At 42.0% G+C, this 23,994-nt stretch overlaps 1 protein-coding gene across 2 annotated transcripts in view; it reads right to left on the bottom strand.

The window, feature by feature from the left end:
• Positions 1-11,722: 11,722 nt before the first annotated feature.
• The window catches only part of GPR173 (G protein-coupled receptor 173), a 39,899-nt gene continuing 27,627 nt past the window's right edge, over positions 11,723-23,994 (bottom strand). The window contains exon 3 of one of the 2 annotated variants that reach the window (XM_063431369.1): positions 11,723-13,903. In XM_063431369.1, the coding sequence (XP_063287439.1) occupies positions 12,601-13,719 (1,119 nt within the window). In that variant the 5' untranslated portion in view covers positions 13,720-13,903 and the 3' untranslated portion in view covers positions 11,723-12,600. The remainder of the gene's footprint in view (positions 13,904-23,994) is intronic. The other variant, XM_063431370.1, reaches the window with a different exon arrangement.

Genomic DNA, 23,994 nt, shown 5'->3' with positions numbered 1-23,994 from the left:
TGATATTTGAGGTGTTACAGAAACAAGTTCCACTACACCCGGACACATACATATTCCATCTTCCCCACAAGACTTATCAAAATATGAAAAAGCCCTGCTAGTGCACCTAGTCACAGCAGCAAATCAGCTCATCCCAGCCCTCTGGAAACAGCCACTCGCACCCACTATAAGAGAGTGGATACAAAAAGTAGAAACCATCAGAAGCCTTGAAGAGACGTGCTACTCTCTATCACACCAATACCAGAATTACACATCCACTTGGGAACCCTGGATCCAATTTATGCGGAACCAACCCATCTAAGAGACAAATGTGGCCCTCTCTCCCCCCCCCCTCCCGTTCTCTACATACCGCTCCCAGCCCCCCCCACCAAAACAAACAAGGGGATAATCCAAAAGTCAACAGAACAGTCAGTCCATATGAGGGTATATCTGCATAGCAGACCACCACACGAGACCCACAACCATACTAGGAAATCACCACCACAACAGATTTCAGGGAAAGTTCAAGCTACACGGACTAGAATACCAAACTGACATACTCCGAATAGTCAGGTCAAAGCTAAAACGAATGGATTCACTGTTATATAAACTAACTCCTGTAATGTTCAGAATGCGACACACAGCTGTACTTGTTCAAAAGCTTGTCACTTTGGTCATGCGGACCAATTATTACGTTGAATTATTATGTATCACTTGCAATGCTTCAATAAAAATGTAAAAATAAAAAAAAATAAGAAAATGCTGTATGTTTTGCATGCTTAAATTCAGTACTGTATGATCTACATTACAAAACAACTTGTATTAGAAGGAAATGTCATGCAGGGATACATGTAGTAAGGCTATCATTACTTGTCTGCAGTTTTTTTGACAATCTGCAGTCAGGCTGTGAATAAAAAACAGCTTATTCAGTGCTGCTGGGGCTGAGCTGTGTGCATACATCTGATAAGGAAGTCTTTCTGGCATGAAGGGGCGTGACTAAGGAGGCGGGCTTATGGTGCAGCATTCTCCAAAATATTTATCTTTGAGCAAAAAAACTATAAAGAATTGGGCATGTAAAGAATACAGCATGTTAATGAGGCCGAAACCTCTCAAATGCATTAAAGCTGTATTGGTGCCAAAGTGTCGCTTTAAAATTATCCATGTGAAGCAGTACCTACTCTTGCCTCAATACATAATTAGCATCAAATAATCAGATATGAATATAATGTAAAAGCACCCAAGTGCTGCGTTGATATACTATCTATATAATATTTACTTATGACCATGTTTTGCCCTTAAGCATGTCCCAGATTTAATCTGCAGTTTGCTTATCTAAATAAAGCTTCTTGTCATTCTGTGATCCATGTATTTCACACACCATGTGAAAATGGGTTATTTTTGTTTGTATATTAATAACGCAATAATGTAAGACAGTTAACCATGGGAAATACCATGCCTGCTGAGTTCCTCTGCTCCTTCTGGCCTTATGTCTTGTAATAAGTGACATGAAATGCATATGAACATTGTGCCATGGCCTCGCTGTATGTATAGCGTCATCTCAAAACGTGAGAGGTAATGTTGGATTAATAGCAGAAAGCTGGCTATGTAGATATTTTGAGATACAAAAAATAATGATACTCTTCAGAAGAGGGGCACACCTGGCTTCTTAACCCCTTAATGACACAACTTATGGACTAAAAGGGAATCATGACGGAATATATCCGTCGTCTGTCCTTAAGGGGTTAAAAACAGCAACTGCTATTTATCAACATGTGACATCTGCTGAAACCTTTAAAGGGGCACTGTCACGTCACTGGAAAATCATCTATAACCAATGTCAACTCTAGGAACAATAAATGTTGGGGGCACATAAGAGACCACAATCAAAACTGGGTGGTGAGGGGGGGACTGGGGTGCAACAAATATTTTTCACCATTAAACCATAGTAGCAGTGGTTTCAAGGGGGGGTAGAGTCTGGTTTAGGTGAGGTGGGATAGAAGCTGTAGTGGGTGCAGGGTGTAATTGTACAGCGCTATTGAAGTTGCTGGCGCTATAAAATAACAAAATAATGATAGGGGCTCTAGTGGGTGCAGGGAGTAATAGGGGTTTTAATTGATATTTTGAGCTTTAGTGGTTGCAAGGTGTAATATGGGCTATAGTGGATATAGGGAGCATAGAGACATTATTGGGTCCAGGTGGGGTAGGGCCTTAGTGGGTGCAGGTGGGGTAGGGGCATTAGTGGGTGCAGGTGCTAATAGGAGATTTAGTGGGTATATGGGGAATAGGGGCTGTAGTGGGTACATGGGAGTAATACGGTCTTTAGGGGGTAGAGGGGACAATAGGGGCTTTAGTGGGGGTATGGGAGTAATAGGGGCTTTAGTGGGTACACAGGGTAATTGGGGCTGTAGTTGGTGCAGGGGTAATAGCAGCTGTAGAGAGTGCAGGGGGGATATGGATGTAGAGGAAATGGTCGCTTTAGTGGCTGCATTGGGGATTGAGGTGTTAGTGGCGGAATAGGGTCTGTGGTGGGTGTATGGGAGTAATGGGGGCTTTAGTGGGTGCATGGGGGATAGGAGCTGTAATGGGTGCATGAGGTAATAGGGGCTTTAGTGGCTGGATTTGGGGATTGAGGTTTTAGTGTCTGAAAGGGGTAATAGGGTCTGTAGTGGGTGCATGGGAGTAATAGGGGCTTTAGCGGGTGCATGGGGGATAGGGTCTGTAGTGGGTGCATGGGAGTAATAGGGTCTGTAGTGGGTGCATGGGAGTAATAGGGGCTTTACTGGGTGCATGGGGGATAGGGTCTGTAATGGATGCATGAGGTAATAGGGGCTTTAGCGGGTGCATGGGGGATAGGGTCTGTAGTGGGTGCATGGGAGTAATAGGGTCTGTAGTGGGTGCATGGGAGTAATAGGGGCTTTACTGGGTGCATGGGGGATAGGAGCTGTAATGGGTGCATGAGGTAATAGGTAGTGGGTAATAGGGGCCCTATTGGATGCAGGGGTTAATAGGGGTTTTAATGGGTACATGGGGCATAGGGGCTTTTGTGGGTGTAAGTGGGAAAGGCCTGTAGTGAGTAATAGGGGATCTAGTGAGTGTAGGGGTTAACAGGGGCTGTTGAGAGATATAGGAGCAATATATAATTTTTTAAAAAGTATATTCCACCCTTCCTAAGCTTACCTTTGGCCAGGGAGGGATCGCTTGTGGTCCAGTTGGAGAATTTGCTTCTCTGCAACCTTGGTGCTGGGTAATGTAATAGAGATTTGCCATGGTAATACGCAGCAATGCTCTGATACAGTAGAAGAAGGCAGACCAAGTTCTCCCAACCCCCCCTCGGCATCTGGGTGTCCTGGTCGGTGAGACAGATCCGCCCATGGAAGTTCAACAGGGGCTTAATCTAGGGAGGGCAATTACCCCCCTTGCTTCACCCCATCCTGAAGCAATGCATATGTCTATAACTTGTGTTAACCTTATATTTCATGAGATGCTGCCTTTTCTTTCAAACTCATAGCAAATCATATCATAATCCAGTTAAGACAAAGAATGCCAGGGCAAACAATGCAAATGAGGAGGACCACTAGGATAATTGTCATTCTCCTCTTTTTTGTATGCCTTCTTCACTTCCAGGTTCAAAGGACAGAACTTATAACAATGATTGTCAGGAAGCTAAGATGGAGGCACCGTGGTGCGTTATAAACAGGGGTGGATTTCTACATTAAATTTTTTTTTTTTTTAATTTTCGTACCTCGCAAACATATATTAGTTTAATGTAAGGGATAAGTAAACATAATAAGACAAATCCTGTTAAGTGACAGTTACTCTTTAACTAAAATTAATGGAAAAATAATTCATCTCCTCTGTTATATATTCATTTCCTTAATGGGTGTTTAAGGAAACATTTTAAAGAATTGCATTTATAGTCTTGTGTTTATATGTTTGTTTGTTTTTGGGTGCGGGCTGGCTAATGTTGGAAGCTGATAATTATCTTATCTTGTAGCACCTTTCTGTTATTTCAGCCCTTTGTGTTGTGCTTCCCAAGCATGTTATATGGCCCTACACTAATCAGCATAAAAGGGTATGTTGTGTTCAAGGTCACCTGCACAGTGGGGGGTCTGACAGATACAGGGTAATGATAAGGCCTTATCTGAGTGAGTGACAGGCCAGGGACACTTTTGACATAGGATTAGAGCTTTAGAGTTGAGTGATGTTGATTTAGAATATTAAAGAGGAACCGTCACTGTCAACCATACCACCGAATAGAACACTGAAAAAGCACAGTAAAAAAATTTTTTAAATGGTAAAAATAATAATGTGATGCTTTGTTTTCTTTTAAATTTATATTAAAGATTTAGCAATTGACATCATAACCCAGCTGAGTCCAAGCACAGCCACATTGACGTGAATAAGTAGAAATATTGTATAATTTCTCAGTTTCTGCTTTCTTTACACAGATTGACGTGGTTTTTCACACCTTACAAATACGTATTGACTAAATGTAGGGTATAAATAAACATGATATTAAAAATTCCAGGGAAGTTTCCCTTTCAAGGTACACATATAGCCAGCTGTATCCACCATAAGCACTGTGACTGTAGATTTTGTACAAGCTTTGCAAAGGACGGTGATAATAAAAAATAAATAAAAACAATCCGTGTTATTTTCCCTCTTTGTGACGGTAACAGATTACCATATTGCATTACTATTACCATTTTAAACACAAGCATCTTGAGTGTAATGTGATACTACAGTTTTTGTGTATAGATCATGCCCCTCCAGTCCCACTGCTCAATTCTTTGCATTTAGGAGTTAATTACTTTTGTTTCTGATTATTGAGCTCTAGCCACACATCCCCTGGTTGTGACTGACATTTACTGCATGGAATAAATGGTTTCATTTTCAATCGCACGTTAACTTATATGGATGTGCATGGGCAAAACATTTGGTTAGGTTCAGCACTTCCGAAATTCGGGACTTTGGCAATTCGGGACTTTAACCCCTAAGTGGCAGAGAATTGAGCAGTGAGACTGCTGGGGCATTATATATACACCAAAATCTGATTCATTAAGATAAAGTTGTTTTGGTTTCTATAGTGTTCCCTTAAGATCGTCACAGATTCCCAGATAGTATAGATCTTCTCGAGACCTCTTGATATGTGAAGCACTGCAGCAAGAACATCCTGAACAGAGGAGATGAAACCCAACTTCCAACGGACATAAACCGGAAGAAGGCCGGTGAGCTTGTAGTAATCATTTGTATAGGGAGTAAACAAGTCAGTCCAAAAGCAGCATGATACTTGTTTACTGACATGGGTGTGTATGAAGTCACAAGCTAAATGTAATTAATGGAAATATAATAACTAGATATAAGGTATAGTTACACCTAGTAAAACCAGGGAATAATGCCTACAGCAGGCATAGGTAACCTTCGGCACTCCAGATATTTTGGACTACACCTCCCTTGATGCTTTGCCGGCATTATGGGTGTAAGAGCATTATGGGGGATGTAGTCCACAACATCTGGAGTGCCGAATGTTGCCTACCCCTGGCCTACAGCATTAAATAGTATATGTGTCCCACAGAAGATATACCTTGTCCTGCTTCCTGTAGGCAATGTCACATTCCGGAATGTATTATTGAAAAGTACCATTCTCCCATAACCATTATTATGCTTATCGATTCATGTAGGTAAGTAACATCCAGTAAGTGATGATATGTCCAAGCCGAAAGGAACAATGGTGCTATAGGCTTTCTCCTATTAGGTGATACAGGCAGCTGACCTTCAGTTTGGGAATTGGATAGATGTATGGGGGTTCTAAGTGTGCCTGCTTTCAACTATTATGATGGGACTTATCCTCCTGTATGTGTGCCTTTCGCGTATAAATTTTAACAAAGTCTCTCTTTTTTTTTTTTTTTCATATGCACACTCAAGCTATCTTATGTCTCTACATGCAGTGTCCTATTTATTAATGTCTTACTTTTGTTTGTATTGTATCCTGTTGAGACTTTAAAACCGTTGCTATTATATGTGCATCAATAATGCGATTTTATAATAGTTAACGACAAGTCTTAAAGGGACACTATAGTCACCAGAACAACTTTAGTATTTTGCAATATTTTGTATTGCAGTATTTCACCCTCCCTAATAAACAAAAAATGAAAACTATTGAAATAGTGACTCTTAAAGAAAGGAAGTAATTTAGTTTAACCCCTTAAGGACCAAACTTCTGGAATAAAAGGGAATCATGACATGTCACACATGTTATGTGTCCTTAAGGGGTTAAAGGGACACTATAGTCACCTGAACAACTTTAGCTTAATGAAGCAGTTTTGGTGTTTAGAACATGCCCCTGCAATTTCACTGCTCAATCCTCTGCCATTTAGGAGATAAATCCCTTTGTTTATGAACCCTAGTCACACCTCTCTGCATGTGACTTGCACAGCCTTCCATAAACACTTCCTGTAAAGAGAGCCCTATCTAGGCTTTCTTTATTGCAAGTTCTGTTTAATTAAGATTTTCTCATCCCCTGCTATGTTAATTGCTTGCTAGACCCTGCAAGAGCCTCCTGTATGTGATTAAAGTTCAATTTAGAGATTGAGATACAATTATTTAAGGTAAATTACATCTGTTTGAAAGTGAAACCAGTTTTTTTTTTCATGCAGGCTCTGTCAATCATAGCCAGGGGAGGTGTGGCTAGGGCTGCATAAACAGAAACAAAGTGATTTAACTCCTAAATGACAGTGAATTGAGCAGTGAAATTGCAGGGGAATGATCTATACACTAAAACTGCTTTATTTAGCTAAAGTAATTTAGGTGACTATAGTGTTCCTTTAAAGAGCCATTGAACGTTTTAATAAACATTTCACTCGAAGCAGAGGATGGTTATAAAATGAACTTATCCTGTTTTTAAAGAACAGCGTGTACTTTTTAATCTACGTGATGAGTTTAGTTTTTACCCCCACAACTTGATCCGATCTTCAGCCATCAATAGACCTCTTATACTAGGTTTGAGCAGATCTAAGGACTGAATTATCCGTGATCTCTACATTTTTAGTTATCTCTAATTTAAACATCTTGTACTGTTTCACATTGACTTCTAAGAGGATTCTTTTCATGGCTCCTACAATATTCAAGAAAGCTCCTGTAGTTGCCTTTTGTGTATACATTTGTATAACCCAGTAATAAGAGAAACTTATCATGCACTACACATACCTTTAGATGAGCCTGTGCTCAAATAAATGATTGTGTTAGTGATTCCAGTTTTTAGATGTGAGCAACCCAGAGGAAAATAGATCCCATATCTTAAAGGAACTGTATAGGAACCGTTAAGTAGTTATGGTGCTCAGAGGCTTCTTTCTTACCTTGCTCTACAGCACCAGGTCTCCCTGTCCTAGCGGCAAACGGCTTCTCCGAGCATTTTTTTCCCTTAAAGCAGGCCTTTTATCCACAAAATATATTGACGACAAGATGACCTTCAAATACCTAAACATTTTCTCTGTCCTTTGTGTTAGAGTAGAGTTGAATTTATACCAATGTGGACTCTACCCAGAATTTGACTCTTGGTATCTGCCCATTTAACTCCATGTATTTAACCCTTGACCCAAAGATACGTTTTTAACTATTCAATACCATAAACATATAGATATATATGTGGGAAACAAATACCACTTTAAAGAGATCAATCTCTTTCCCTGTGTTGTACCCAATGACAGATCCAGAAGGCAGAACAATACGGCAGGCCTATCTTTTAGGGATCTGACTGCTCAATGCAAAACAATGAACAACATCAGATATTCAGTTAGAGCACACAAAGTGTGTCTGAGTGCTTTGAACCCAGAAAATACCCCCAATCATCACATGATTAGCTGTTTAGTCTCTCCCCAGCATCTCTATTTGGCTAGCACAATATATATAAACAAGATTGTATTTACTACCTTGTTCTACCCTTTCAGTTATTTTGTGACTGGTGCACTTTCTAGTAAAAACATATAGAATTATTTTTACACAGTATATGGGTAATTTATCAAGAAAAAAAAACAGGTGCTATTCTGGAGCAAAGCACTAAAAGTAGCCAGGGCCGGACTGGGAATACGAAGCAGCCCTGGAAAAAAATCTATGCCAGCCCCATAAGTCATTGTGCTATGTAGGGTGTATATATATAGGCAATTGAAATTGTTGGCTGCACTCTCGGATTTCCTTAAAACTGAACTTTTATTGAAATATTTAAGAGAAGATCAATGTTTCATCCCCTCTTGTGGACTTTCATCAGGATTATGATGAAAGTCCACAAGAGGGACTGAAACGTTGATCTTCTCTTAAATATTTCAATAAAAGTTACGTTTTAAGGAAATCCGAGAGTGCAGCCAACTGTTTCAATTGCCTGGATACTGGAGCCCTGGTGATGCACCCGGTCACACAACTTTGAAGCCTGAGTGCAAGGTACAACAGCTTTTATATATATATATATATATATATATATATATATATATATATATATATATATATATATTTTGATACATTTCTTCTTCTAATTCAAAATATTAGTTATTTTAGGGTAATTAAATTATACAGTAAAGCATACACACATGCAGACACAGACAATCTTACTGATGCACACAAATAGGCTCATTGACAGACAATCTCAATGACACACACAGACAAGGTTACTGGCACACACACAAATTTCGTACAGACAAACTCTGATACACACACAAGCTTACTACAGACAAGCTCACTGTCACACACACACACACACACTCACTACAGACAAGCTCACTGATGCGCACACACTCTCCCTACAGACAAGCCCATTGACACACACATGCTCCCTACAGAAGAGCTCACTAAAACACAGATTCACTACAGACAAGCTCACTGATACACACAAACTCACTAGCAGGCGCACACACACAGAGGCTCCCTCACTAGCAGATGCGCGCGCACACACACACACACACAGATGCTTGCTCGCTCACTTACTAGCAGATGCACACATACAAAGGCAGACAGTCACTGACACCGAGACAAACAACCACACATACAGAGACAGGCAGACAGTCACTGACACTGAGGCAAACATCCACACATACAGAGACAGGCAGACAGTCACACACACAGGCAGACCGTCACACACACAGGCAGACCGTCACACGCACGCAGACAGTCGCACGCAGACAGTCACACACAGACAGTCACACACACAGTCACACACACACAGTCACACAGGCAGACAGTCTCACACACACGCAGTCACACACACACAGTCACACAGGCAGACAGTCTCACACACACGCAGTCACACACACACACACAGTCACACACACACACACACACACAGTCACACACACACAGCAGATTATAATTTTTTTTTTTTTTTTATGATCCCGGCCGGCCATGTTTGAGCTGTGCCGGCCGCCTGGCACACATGGCCGGCAGGGATCACAGGGATCACAGGAGCCTAATCACTGAATGGGGCTGTCAGCCCAGCCCCAGGTGCCGCGGCCCACCGGGAAATCTCCCGGTATCCCGGTGGGCCAGTCCAGCCCTAAACGTAGCATTTGCCATGGAAAAAAAATATTTTGCTACCCCATTCACTCCACCCATGATGTGACACCACAGTGCCCCACTCATCTGATCTGCCCATGTCCATGTCATGACATCACATAGAATTGTCAGGAATTCAAAGTGAATTTCATATTTAGGTAAAAAATAGCCAAACGGCAAACATGGCTGAATTAGAGATTTGTTTTAACAATTTGGCTATATTTGCCTTCTTAAATTCCCTTTTGAATTCCCAGCAATTTTCACTTTGGTGAATAACCCTGTTAAAGCATAGTTCAAATTGTACGTTTCATTACAGGAACACTTGAAGCACCATAACAGCAACAGGATGAAGAAGGTTTAGCCAGGTGGTCAGTGATAGTCTGACACTCTCAGTCTATCACTGGCATAGTACGTCAATTGTATCCTTGTACATTAATGCATGTGTGTTATAGTAACTTTTATGTATGATTTATATTTTCCTTACATATATGTACACAGTACATATAAATATTATTATAATACACATATATTAATATACATGTATAATTAGGGTTACCATGAAAAGGGTGCCCTGCAGTATGTATAATGCATATTCTGCAGGATACTTCATTCCCTAATTACTTAATCGTATACACCTTCTTCTGAATTCTACATACTACAGGGCAACCCTTTCATGTGCCGCCCATCAATATGTATGTGATATGTGTCCTTGACAACATGGTGGATCTGCTAACCATATGTATAATAATCTCCTATGATTTAAAGGACCACCAGACTCACCCAGTCCACCTAATTTCAATGATGTGGTTTCGGTGCAGTTGTCCTGTAGGTTTAACCCCACAAGGTAAATCATTGCTAGGGACAGAGAAACTATAGTATTCGAAATACGGGTTTATATTCCTAACACTATAGTGTACCTTTAAAAATGGATTTAAAAAAAATAAATAAATAATGTCCTTTGTGCACAAATGCAATCACTGACACACACTCACTTACGCATGCACAAACGTACTCATTCACTCACAATCATTAATCCACACACTCACAAAATCAGTGACCTATGCACACATACATTCATGGACTCATGCAGACACACACACTGACCCAAGCAGACACACACACTGACTCAAGCAGATACACACAGACAGACCCATGCAGACTGATACAAACACTGACTCAAGCAAACACACACACACACAAACTGACTGAAGCAGACACATAAACACACTGACCCAGGCAGACTGACACACATACTCTGACTGAAGCAGACACACACTGACCCATGCAGACTGACACAAGCAGACACACACTGACCCCATGCAGACTGACACACACTGACTCAAGCAGACACACACTGACCCATGCAGACACAAACATACTGACTGAAGCAGACTGATATACATTCTCTAAAACACACACTATGAGGTCCCGTTAAACCTCTTGCATTCATTTCATATATCAGTTGGCTATCCGTGTGCTCCAGTCATCTTGACTGTGCCTGGCAGTCTGGCGGACCATTATACTCCCTGTCTCAACCCCACTTCCTGCTATCCTCTCGCCTACATGTCCCCAGGGCAAGAGGCGGAAGCGAGTGAATGATGCGCCTTTGCGCTGTCGCCATAGATGTCTGGGAGAGGGGCCTGGGTCTAAGTAAATTACTTTGCAGACTGAGGTGGATGCCGGGCCCTAGTCAGCAGCCACGTAAGTGTTACCTAGCTCCCGGTGCCATGGCCTTTGACACACACTACATATATAGTCACACTTGATAGAGGGACAGCCCAAATGAGCCTTCAGAAGCACCCTAGGCAGCTGCCAAATTGACCTGACGCAAACGCCAGCCCTACATGTGAACCAATGGAATGTTCTTCACCATTTAGCACTTTGCCCTAGAATAGCACATGTTTTGCCTTGATAAAGCTCCCCCTATATGCTCAATTCCTAACTGTTTCCTTCTCACTGATGACCTTGAAGTAGTTTATCAACTGTTTCACTTAATCCAATTTTTACTTTGCTCTACAGTGCCGATTAGCCCTATTTTTCATAACAATTTTGCTTTACATCCAATGCTAGTAAAGGAACATTTCAAGCAGCATAACCACTACAGCACACAGTATTAGTAATGGTGCCAGCAGCACACTGGTTTGACTACTTGCATAGTTGGGGGCAGGGCTCTCGTAGCACCATAACCACAAAAGTGCACTGTAATTGTTATGGTGCTTGGATTGCTTCTTTAAGCTAACAGGAGTATAGACATTGGAAGATGTATATGGTGGATTTACCAGTCATGGATAAAATGATTTGCACTTAAGCAGACATAAGGCATGTATGTTTTTGATTATCAGGCTGAAAATTGGTGCCTGTACGTGGTACTTTGTATATTTAAACTATGTGATGATATTCTTCTTTGCCAAGGGGTTTACTCCACCTGCTGGTATTGGGCCTTTTGATCTGTGTTTCCTCTTGTGGCTTTTCCCTTAGCATGGGTACAAATTCTACATTGTGTAAATATTTGAAAATTTGTTTTGAGTACTTCAAACAGCATTTAAAATTCATTAGTTTCCGATGACCATATTTCATTTTTTTTCCTCACGCTTGATAGTCACATCTTGCGAACGTATTAATGCAATAGAAAACGATTTCTCTTACATTCATGTCAGTCAAAAGACGTTCATACAAGTGGTTGGCATTATAACCATGTCAATAAATAAGTTCATTAACAAATACATAAATTCCCATCAATCCTTCCCTTTCCCTCCCACCTAATACACTTTGCATTCCCTTCATCTCCTCCCACCACCCATCCATCACCCTCCTTCCCTTTGCAATAGGTGAAATAGAAAAACATCCCAGAAATTCTCGCACACATATCCCCTCCCCTGAAGTCCTCATTTTGTCTGGATCACAAATACATCTTGGTCTAGAAAAAAGGAACATTTAAAAAAAAGTCTTTTCAGATTTCTATTGTTATTTTGTGTGCGTCTTCATGACTGTGAAATGGTCAAACAGACCAATTCCTGAAAGAGTATGTCCATTTGTCCCGATCACTGAGGTTAGGGTGTGGTTTGGGAGTATTGTTGTCCCCTCTTACATTACGCAGTAAGGCTCCCTAGGTAGCAATGCTTTCGTCCTCCAGCAGGGGATGTGGAGCTGAAGGCAGCTCTTCAGGTCTTTGTTGAGAAGAAAACACATGATGGGGTTGACCCCAGCCTGAGTGAATGTCATCCAAACTGCAGTGGACAGGTATCGATGGGGGATGCTGCAGGTTTTGACAAAAACCCTCCAATAACAGGCCACAATGTAGGGCGACCAGAGCACCAAAAAGCTGAGGGTAATCCCATAAAACATCCGCCCCAACCTCTTCTCACTTTTGAACTCATCCATTCCCAAAAGACGCCTGTTGGCAGTGTGGGTATTTTGACGAATACCCAATAAAGTGGGTGGCATAGGCCCCCTTCCAAATCCAGCTATCCAGTTGGCAGCGGCCTGCCCTGTAGCCCCAGGGCCATGAAATGTCCAGTTTTGGCTGATGGCTGGGACCATCTGTACTGGCTTCATTTTACGATGGCGGTACTCAAAAAGGAGAAGTTTAGCATAGACAATATGCGTAGCAACAATGAGAACTGCTAGCATCAGCATAAATCCGAGGGTATCATTGGCCTTAAAGTATCGATGCTCAAAAATGCACTGGTCCTCTTCACGAATGAATTTGTAAGTGCCTACATCGAAGACTGGTGGAAAGGCCATAGCAACTGACAGTGTCCAGACCATGCAGATGACTGCAATGCACGTCCAGAGTGTCATTCGCTTAGAATAGAATCGATGATGGGCAATTGCCATGTAGCGTGTAACACTGATGCAGAATAGCATGAATGAGGCATGGAAACAGAAGAGGACAGCCATGAATGCCACAACTTTACAACTCAGAAGACTGTAGGCCCAAGCTGAACCATTGCGAATGGAAAGCAGGACAAACGGAAAACAAGCAGAGGATCGAACAGCATCGGCAAGACAAAGATCCAGCAAGAAGTAGTAGGGAGCCTTGTGCAACGAGCGGTCTTTCAGCACCAGTAGAGAAACCAGGAGATTGCCCGCCAAACTGGCACAAATAATGAAACCCAGTAGAACCAGTTTGAGATGTGTGGAAATTGCTGTTGACTGGGCAAGAGAGCCAGCAAGCTCCTCTGACTCACTGCCATTTGCCATGTTGGAGGCTGGCTCCAACTAGCCCTTGGTCAGCGGCCACTTTTCAATCTGTCCTGCTCCATTCCTAAGGATGGTGCTATTCTGTAATACCAGGATTGGTTGGTTCTTTGGAGGCTGGAGGAAAAATAAGGGGAAAAGGGCAAGGGTAAGGAAAAGAAAGATGATGTAGGTTCGTAAGATCTGACTAGATAGAGAATAGATGGCAAGAGAGGAGAATTATTGGTAGGGGGAAAGGGAGGAAGGGAGAGAAGAAAATATTATAATTGTTGTTTCAGCACTTAACAGACAAATAGTAAAATAATAAAAACACAAAACTAAAAGTAGCCATGCAACGTAGAAATAACTTGACATTAAAGTGACACTATAGTCACCAAAACAACTTTAGCTTAATTAAGCAGTTTTGGTGTGTAGATCATGGCCCTACTTTCTCACTGCTCATTTCACTGCTGTTTAGGAGTTAAATCACTTTGTTTATGTAGCCCTAGGCACACCTTCCTGCATGTGACTTACAAAGCCTTCCTAAACACTTCCTGTAGAGAGTCCTGTATGTCAATAAAGCTCAATTTACAGAGCATGAGGTAAAAACTTTTAAAGTAAGTTGAAAGTGAAACCATTTATTTTTCATGCAGGCTGTGTGAGTCACAGCCAGGGGAGGTGGGGCTAGGACTGCATAAACCAAAACAAAAGTGATTTAAATTCGAAATGGCAGAGAATTGAGCAGTGAGACTGCAGTGGCATTATCTATACACTATAGATGCGTCATTAAGCTGAAGTTGTTTTGGTGACTATATTGTCCCTTTAACAAATAGCACAAAACAATCTACTTTGTTCCATATTGATTTACGTAGTTTTTTCAACCACCGTGCTAAGGATTGAACTAAATATGTTTAACAAACTCATTTTAATTGCACCCTCTTCTGATTCTTGCACCAGTTATAAAACAAGTTGAAAACAATAATCAACCACTCTGGAAGAAAAGGTCACGTGTGTTCTGGAGAATATTATATTCACATGAAAAAAGCCATGTTACACAGGGCCTTACTGCTTAAACTCTCTATGGCCCACATACCATTTTCTAAAGCAGTTCTTATATAATGCTCTTACCCAGGCCTTAAATTGGCAGGGTCTACACTACCATACCTCCCAAGTGTCCCTTCTTAGAAGGGACAGTCTCTATTTTGGGCCCAAATCCCTCTGTCCCTTTTCTATTCCAATCTTGTAGAATATCACTTCATCCCTTTTGCTGTGCCTTTAGGAGCTGAAAACATATTGTTTTGCCAACCAGAGGACTTCTTACACTCATTACTTTGAATAGATTTTAATAGACCATGTCTGTGATTATATACATCTGTCCCTCTTTCCTATACAAATGTCCCTGTCTTACAGGAGCGCGATAATGTTGGTGATTCCGATTGTTCAACAATGCTCCACAACAATCATACTCACAGTAATGTGCCTTTACACTACAATAAATGTTTTAAGGAACTCTCTAGATCCATATGGCTGAAGTGCTTTATGTTCATAGTATGTGCCCTCTTTATTTTCATTTTATAAAAACTGCAATATAATAATATAATAGCAATTTACACTTTTATAAATTAGACTTGTTACACCCTCTGGCTTTCAAGCAGGAAACAGATTCTTTTACTTCCTGGTTTGTTTAGCTCAGTGGAGCTAAACTCGAGGCACCTGCCTTGCAAAGACTTCTCATTGAGCTGCATTGGAAAGTCTGTGATTGGGCAACCACAGAAACTCTGTGCGGGGTTAGAAGCTGTAGTTGTTCTGGTGACTATAGTGTCCCTTTAAGAGACTATATTGTATCCCACAAATGTTTGTTAAGTCACATTAGACAAACTAGAGATCTGTCAATTTCATGTTTTTCAAACTTGAAAAGTTTTGATGCTGGATCTATGTCACTTTTAGTAGCATCTTAGCATAGTGGCATTTTAGCATAGACTATCTTAAATTACTCTGTATATTGTGATCCTTGTTAGTAGATAGCACCATCCTCTAGGGCAAAACATGCACAGTCCTTTTATTTTCTTATAATCCCGGCAACTTTATTTGTAAATTTACACATCAGGCAGCAGCAAACGAAACATAAATGCAATGATGTAACACAAATCCCTACAACAAAAAGCCTAGCTCGTCTGAGCACTAACTCACATCAGATTCCCTATCTATCAGGGGTTAAACTATAACAAAATTTGTGGGTTTCACCAACCTAGTGTATTTGTCCGCTCTCAGCACTCCAGTGCTCCAAGCCAGCCTTGACTGCTTCCTTCCGCACTCCTAGTGCTCCAAGCCAGCACTCCCAGTGCCTCAAGCCAGCACTCCCAGTGCCTAGTCTCCTTGACTCTCTTACTGGAGAGAACACCCTCTCTCCTACCTGCTTCCTGAGAGAAAGCCAGCAATCCCCCTGTACCTGCCTAGCAGGGAGTGGTTTATTCCCACTGCTGCAGCCGATTACCTGCAGCTGGGCAGTGTGTTGGAGACAGTCCAAAAACCCTGGCCTGGATCTATGTCTCCCATGAAAACCACTAAACTGTGGAGTGGAGCATTGGCCCTCCCTTCTCTCCAAATACTCCACCCCAGGGGCCCATAACTAAACAACGCTTTGTGTTGTACAAAACACAAACTACATATACTCCCCCTGGGGTTAAATGGCTTCTCTGCCTTCACTTTATCACATATCCTCCCCCCCAGCTCAGACCCATCGGGTCGAGCGGCCTTAAAACACAAACCGTGAACATTCACGTCACCTAGGGCTGTACCAGCCCTGACTTGCTCCTCAGTTACAGGAAGTGGCCTATTGTAGATGGCTGCTACCTTGCCCCCTTGTAGTTTAAGGAACCTCCACCCAAGTGGATAACCCAAATAGTTAGCTTCCTCAAATCCTAGATAACACTTGTTAGCGGTCAAACCGGCAGCCCTTACATTATGCACAATTAACTGGACCTTCATCAGGTGTGCTTCACAGTCCACCCTGTGAATCACCACATCACCAAGGTGGGCAGCTGCATACTCTCTGTGGTGCCAAAGTATCCTTTTCACCATATGCAGAAATAGGGCCGGTGCACCACGCAACCTGAATGGCCATACTTTATGTTGTAATAATCCCTCGGTAGTAGAAAGCGCTGTCCTTACCTTTGCTTTCTCTGTCAGGGGAACCTGCCAATACCTTATGACCAGGTCCAAGGTACTCAGATACCTGGCCTTACTTATACGCTCTTGCGTTTGAGCTGAATGTACTACAGGGCATTTAACATTTACAACCTCAGTGACAAACTCTACCTCTGCCTTGGGGTATGTGCGGGTGTCACCATGTGTACATACAATATTAAACATTTGTCTTATATCACATTTCTCTGGCTGAAGCAGAACACTTTTCAAAGTAGCCTCGCTCCCTGAATCAATTAGTGCTTGTGCACAATTCCCTTCCACCATCACCACTTTTAACTGTGCTGTAACATCACCACCAGTCGCCATACACATCTTTAAGCAGGTCAATACAATCCTATGCAGAGCCCTTAATACTATGTCACATTGTATTGTCTCTTCACTCTCAGGACTGTTATATGTAATATGTCCTTGCAGGTGGCAGTTGAAGCATCTGAGCTTTTTCTCAGTCTGGTCTCGTAGCCATAATGGGACTTTTGGGTACACTCTACCATCATATTTATATAGTCCCAGGCTCAGTATCAGGTTTTCTCCTTTCTTTCCAGTTTCCCCGCTAATATGGTTGTTAGCGGATCTAGGCTGAAGTTCAATACGGTGTGGCTCCTTAGCAGCCAAGTTCCGCTCAATCATCATCATCTGCTTCCACATTCGCAGCTTCTGATTTGATAATCTCTCAACGTCGGAGTAACTTTCAAGCGCAAACTTTACAAAGGCTTGGTGTGTAATTAGCCTCTTTCTATCAGCTAAAGGCTTGTCAGGGTCTGCAGATATTTGGTCATATTGGTAAGCCTGCATCTTCTGGAAATGGCGGATAAGACTCTGCTTTCGAATCTTCAGCTGGGTCCACTTTTCATCCCACTGCCACACAAGCCACAAGTCATTAATGTTAAGTTCTGGTTCCACATATTCTTTTCTGTAGAATGCAATAAAGGGGACCCCAAAATGCTGATTCCTCATGAAATTTAGGGCCTCTCTGATCTTCTGTATAGTGCTTGGACCCTTCCTGCTGAAGGTGGCTCCAACTTGTCCACGTTCCAGGTAGTCCGTGCTTTTCTGTTGAGATATTGTTGGTGTTGCAAAAGTATTTCTATATATCCAGTCAGCTTCTTCTTCAAGCTCATCATCTTCATCGCCTGCCTCATCAGGTGATTGTTGGAAAGAGACTTCTACATCGTATGGATTTTCCAACATTCTCAATACCCGCTGTACCTCGCTGAAATCTCCCTTCTCAGCTGCATCAATTGCGTTTTGAGCAATATAATTTCTGAGCACAACTGCCGGATTGTTAGAGTCCATTATTTTCACACGTTCAGCCACAAATGTATCATTATCCCCAGTAGTTGCTTGGTCTTTTGACAACCGAGTGCTGTACTTGTGAAGCCATTCTTCCCAGAGTGCACGGTTATTACTCAGTAGCTGGTCTTCACTGGACTCTTGCAGTTTATTGTAGCGTTCGATACGATTAAGCTCCTTATATATGTTGGCTTTTGTTCCATTCAAAGCAAATAACTGAGGGTTACTCTGCGCTAACATCAGCATCACCGACAGTTGTCTTGGATCCATTTTGGGTTTGAACACCACCTTTAACTCGTCCAAGTTACTTTCAAAAGCTGAATTTTCCAGGTGCTCAACCTCTTCTGTCACCAGCTCATCCTTCACTGGAACAAGTCCCTCCATGAAGGGCTCCACAATACCCTCCATCAGTTCTGCTTGCTCAGCCTTGAGTGGCCACCTCCCAATGTCAGCAATGCTGTCTTCTGGGCTGTCTGGCGGTCTCCCTGCTCCCTCGGGGGTGTCCAGGGACGCAGTCATGGCCCCTCGTTGGGTCATGACAGCCCCGGTATCAAACAGCCGGTCAGGCAGTCCAAGCCCCGCCTTTAATTCCATTATGGTTTTTCCAGGATCTGGCAGCTGTTCCAGGTATTCAGTGCGCCCAGGCATTGTAGATGTAGTCTTTGCCAGTAGATCCAGTTCTACGGCTCCCAGACAATCATTCAAAGGCTTTGTAGCAATACCAGGTGTCTCTGAAATATTTAATTCTGTTACGCCAATGTCACCTACTTTGTCTCTTTCGACTTGGTTGGGCTTAGGTGCGGACGTGCCAATCTTGTCACGACAGCTTGGTTCTGTAACTGTCGCTCTCTCTTGACTTAGATCAGAAGCAGCTACTTTGCCTTTCTTATTTTGACTTCGTTTTGCCACTACTTCTCTGCCTTGCTTTTCTCTGCCAAACTGTCCAACAGCTGGTCGACATTCTTGGGTAGCCTCTTCTACTAAACAGTGCACAGCATTGTTATACTCAACTGGGGTGCCTTGCTTCTCTCTATTAAGCTCAGCTCCTTCGCTGTTGTCTTCTCTGACTCCCCAAGTCAGTCTGCTTTTCATGGCTTTAACTTGTTCACTTGGGTGTACATCAGCGGCTTCTGCTTCACTTTTTATTACACAAACCGGTTTGACACTGCTGGCCTCAGCCACAGTCGTTTTTTCTCCTTTTGTTGCCTTGGAAAGATTTATCAGCACCTTTCTGTTTTCTAATGTCTTTCCAGCATTCTCTTGAAACATGCAAGATTCAGCTCCTGAGCGTGAAAATATTTTTGTATCTGACTCTTTTCCCAAGACCTCTTTTTCTGTTGTGATGCCATTCAGAGCAAGTTTGAGGCTTTCATGTGAAGCTACAATGTTTTGCTTTTCAAATAAACACTTGTCAACTTCAGTTATCAGTTTGTCTTGTTCTCCCTTCTGATTCTTCTTCTCTCTCTTACTTTGGCGCATGTCATCAGTGTCACCATCACTGCCTCTTGACAATTCCACTTTTTCCTTTAGCTTTGCTGGACTCTTTACTAAATTTTCTTCTTTTGCTTTTTGGTCCTTGGATGATCCAGCTGCCTTTTCACCCTCTTCCACATTATCACTACTTCCAGGCTGAATTTTATCCTTCTTGCCTTCTAATTCCTGTTCTCTCTTTTCTGTGGGTTTCTCAATATCACGCTTTGCTGCCTCCATGCTTTTCAGCTTGCGAAAGACTTCTTCTACTGCCTCTGTCATCTTATGCAGGATGTCAGTAGCTTGGTTACGGGGTCCCTTGTCCCCATGCTCCCTGCAGGGGGCAATCTGCAAATCCTCAGTAAGGGCAGCTCTATGCTCCTGCTGAGCGTCCCTCAGGTTCTTAACCTGTGCAGCCAGGAAACTGTTTGTGCCTTGTTGTATAGCAGTGGCCTCTTGTTGTACAGCGGTTGCCTGTACCAGAGCCTTCAGCAGGTCCTCCATTATAGCACCAAGCAGGTAACAGTCTTAAAGGTACAGTGCTACTTATTTGATTAGCAGGTCTGACAAAATAAAAGTCCTCAATAAGCAGACCAACGGATGACTGGCACACCCACAGACCCTCAATGTGCTACTGTGCCCGCATTCTCCACCATATTGTGATCCTTGTTAGTAGATAGCACCATCCTCTAGGGCAAAACATGCACAGTCCTTTTATTTTCTTATAATCCCGGCAACTTTATTTGTAAATTTACACATCAGGCAGCAGCAAACGAAACATAAATGCAATGATGTAACACAAATCCCTACAACAAAAAGCCTAGCTCGTCTGAGCACTAACTCACATCAGATTCCCTATCTATCAGGGGTTAAACTATAACAAAATTTGTGGGTTTCACCAACCTAGTGTATTTGTCCGCTCTCAGCACTCCAGTGCTCCAAGCCAGCCTTGACTGCTTCCTTCCGCACTCCTAGTGCTCCAAGCCAGCACTCCCAGTGCCTCAAGCCAGCACTCCCAGTGCCTAGTCTCCTTGACTCTCTTACTGGAGAGAACACCCTCTCTCCTACCTGCTTCCTGAGAGAAAGCCAGCAATCCCCCTGTACCTGCCTAGCAGGGAGTGGTTTATTCCCACTGCTGCAGCCGATTACCTGCAGCTGGGCAGTGTGTTGGAGACAGTCCAAAAACCCTGGCCTGGATCTATGTCTCCCATGAAAACCACTAAACTGTGGAGTGGAGCATTGGCCCTCCCTTCTCTCCAAATACTCCACCCCAGGGGCCCATAACTAAACAACGCTTTGTGTTGTACAAAACACAAACTACATATACTCCCCCTGGGGTTAAATGGCTTCTCTGCCTTCACTTTATCACAATATGAATACCATTTTCAGAAGTAGGCAATCCAGCCAATCTTAAAAGTTGTATTTTGACCCTTAACATTTTTTTTTAAACAAATTGTTTTTTATTGCTTGTGTGTGGGAGAGTTTTTTTCTTGTATTTTTCACATGCATATTATATTTTGCAATGTATTTGATAATCTTGATGTGTACTCTATAGCGCAAAACACTAAATTGTGTCTGGCTACAGCAGAGTATAGCAAAAGCCAGTACATACATATGTCACAAGTCACAGGGCCAAATTAAACAGACCTTTTTAGACCATTTTAGTTTTCAAACTTATCCTGGATCTGTGTCTCATTTCAGGTCATCAAATTGAGTGCAGCCAACACAACTCATCAGTCAGCAGGTGGAAACCAAATTTGGCCCCAGCTGACAGAGGAGTCACAGGTAATAGCTAATAAGTTGGATCTGTCAAGTGCCAACGGCGATGTAGCCCCTGCTGGCTCTAAAACCTCATAATAACAATATAGACAATAATACATTGTTATGTAGTTAATTACGATTTATCTACCCCTTTTTTTTCTGGGCAAGTTCAAGAAACTACAGTTTTATGCAAAATTAGAAGTTCAAATTAAAGTTTTAAAATTCACAGATGGGTCTTATTCAAAGGCTCGCATAAAACGAAAGAATATTTCAATTATAGCAGATTCTTTGAGTATGAATAGGAGAGGATTCCAAAGAATCAGACAAGCGGGGCTAAAAACTTTAGCCCCAAATGTTAAATGTTGGTACATTCCGTTTTAATGTACTCGTTGAACAAAGGGATATAGTCATATTATTTTTAACTCCTTGAGGATTTATAGCGTTCCTTTTCATAAATACAATCTGCTCTAAAACAGAATGCCCTGTTTATTTAGCCTCAGCAGTTATATCTAGATTCAGGGTTGATCAACTAGTAGGAAATTCCATATCGGAGTGCGATCTTTGAATGGACACATTAAAGGGACACTAAAGGCACGCAGACCACTCTTCAAACCCCCATAGGAAAGCATTGATTCAATGCTTTCCTATGGAGAAGGCCTGATGCTTGCGCAGGACTTGCCGTACATGCGCATTAGGATTCCCCTCGAGATCCTGGCGTTGGAGGAGTCAGAGACGGAGCCAAAGCATAGGGACCTTAGTGCTGAAATAAGGTAAGAGTTTAAAGGGTTATTTAACTTTTTAACAGCTGGGGGGAGGCAAAGGGACACTATAGTGTTAGGAATACAGCTTTGCATTCCTATGCAGTGTTCCTTTACGCATTACAATAAAATACCTAATGGGTCAAGGAGGCCCCCTGTCCTCATCTTCCTTCACACAATTTACAGAAACTGCTGCAGGTGGAATCCTATCCAATTACTGGTAGATATTGCAATAGGTATCTTAAAGGACACTCTAAGCACCAAAACAACTTTAGCTTAATTAAGTGGGTTTGGTATATAGATCAGCCAAAAATCTCTACCATTTAGGAGTTAAATTACTTTGTTGTTTATATATCCCTAGTTATACCTGCCATGACTGAGTCTTACACAGCCACCACACTTCCAGAAAAAGAGTCTACTATTTGTTAGCATCCCTTATTGCATAGTGTGTGTAATTTAGAATTTCCTACCTCCTGCTCTATTAATAACCTGTGAAAGCATGCAACAGTATCATTTGTGTGACTAAAGGAGATAAAAGCTTCTAAAGTAAACACACTGTGTTAATAGACCTGACTGAACATAAAACCAATTTTTTTTTCAAGGAGGCCTTGTGAGTCAGAGTCAGGTGAGGTGTGGCTAGGGCTGCATAAACAGAAACAAAAGGGATTTAACTCCTAACTGGCAGTGAATTGAGCAGTGAGACTTTAGGTAAGATATCCATACACCGCACCCGGTTAATTTAGCTGACGTGGTTTTGGTGCTAAGAATGTCCCTTTATGAACAACCCTGTCTGTCCAAGTAATTGTACAGCAAGTAAAATCCATACTGATGCTAATTGGCTCATTATTGCTAATTCTGAGCTGTGGCTGAATGATCCCACCTGATTGCTCCAGTCATAAAACTTGGAATGACAATGTCAGCAAGCAACAGTATCTTATCTAATGAATGGAGCTGTTATCACATGCTGGACAGTGGTTTATGTTGTACACTAAGCATCTATTGATAAGATTGGGCACATCAGGATTGTCCATTTTAGGCTTGGAACAGCTAAATACACACACACACACACACACACACTCACACTTGTCATATATTTACAGCCGTGGGAAAAAGAAAGTACACTCTCTTTAAATACTATGTTTTTACATATCAGGATATAATAACAATCATCTGTTCATAAGCAGGTCTAAAAAATAGGTAAATACAACCCCAGACAAGCAAAAACCATAACGTATTACACCATGTCATGATTAATTTAACAGAAATAAAGCCAAAATGGAGAAGCCATGTGTGAAAAACTAAGTACATGTTTCGGCCAAACATTAACTGTCAGACAGATGGCCTCACATTTTACTCAAGAATTTTGCTACACAGAGGAGTTCATGGTCAACTCAATGACTGGAAATTCCCAGGATCTGTGGCTTCAAAACAAGACCCAACTCATCACCCTTTCAACACCGTGCTTGACAGTTGGTATGAGGTGTTTGGGCTGATATACTGTGTTTGGTTTTCGCTAAACGTGGTGCTGTGCATTATGGCCAAACGTCTCTACTTTGGCCTCATCTGTCCAATGGTCATTATGGCCAAACGTCTCTACTGTGCATTATGGCCAAACGTCTCTACTTTGGCCTCATCTGTCCAAAGGTCATTGTTTCAGAAGTCTTGTGGTTTGTTCAGATGCAACTTTGAAAACCAAAGCCATGCTGCCATGTTCTTTCTCCTGGCAACCCTTCAAAACAAACCATACTTGCTCAGTCATTTTCTGATTGTACCAATGAAAGTTCTGATGAACTTTAACATTTAACATGTTAAC

This window comes from Pelobates fuscus, chromosome 9 (assembly GCF_036172605.1).
Source record: "Pelobates fuscus isolate aPelFus1 chromosome 9, aPelFus1.pri, whole genome shotgun sequence".
Lineage (NCBI taxonomy): Eukaryota > Metazoa > Chordata > Amphibia > Anura > Pelobatidae > Pelobates > Pelobates fuscus.
The sequence above is the reverse complement of the archived record's forward strand: the minus strand, read 5'-3'. Positions and strand labels throughout refer to the sequence as shown.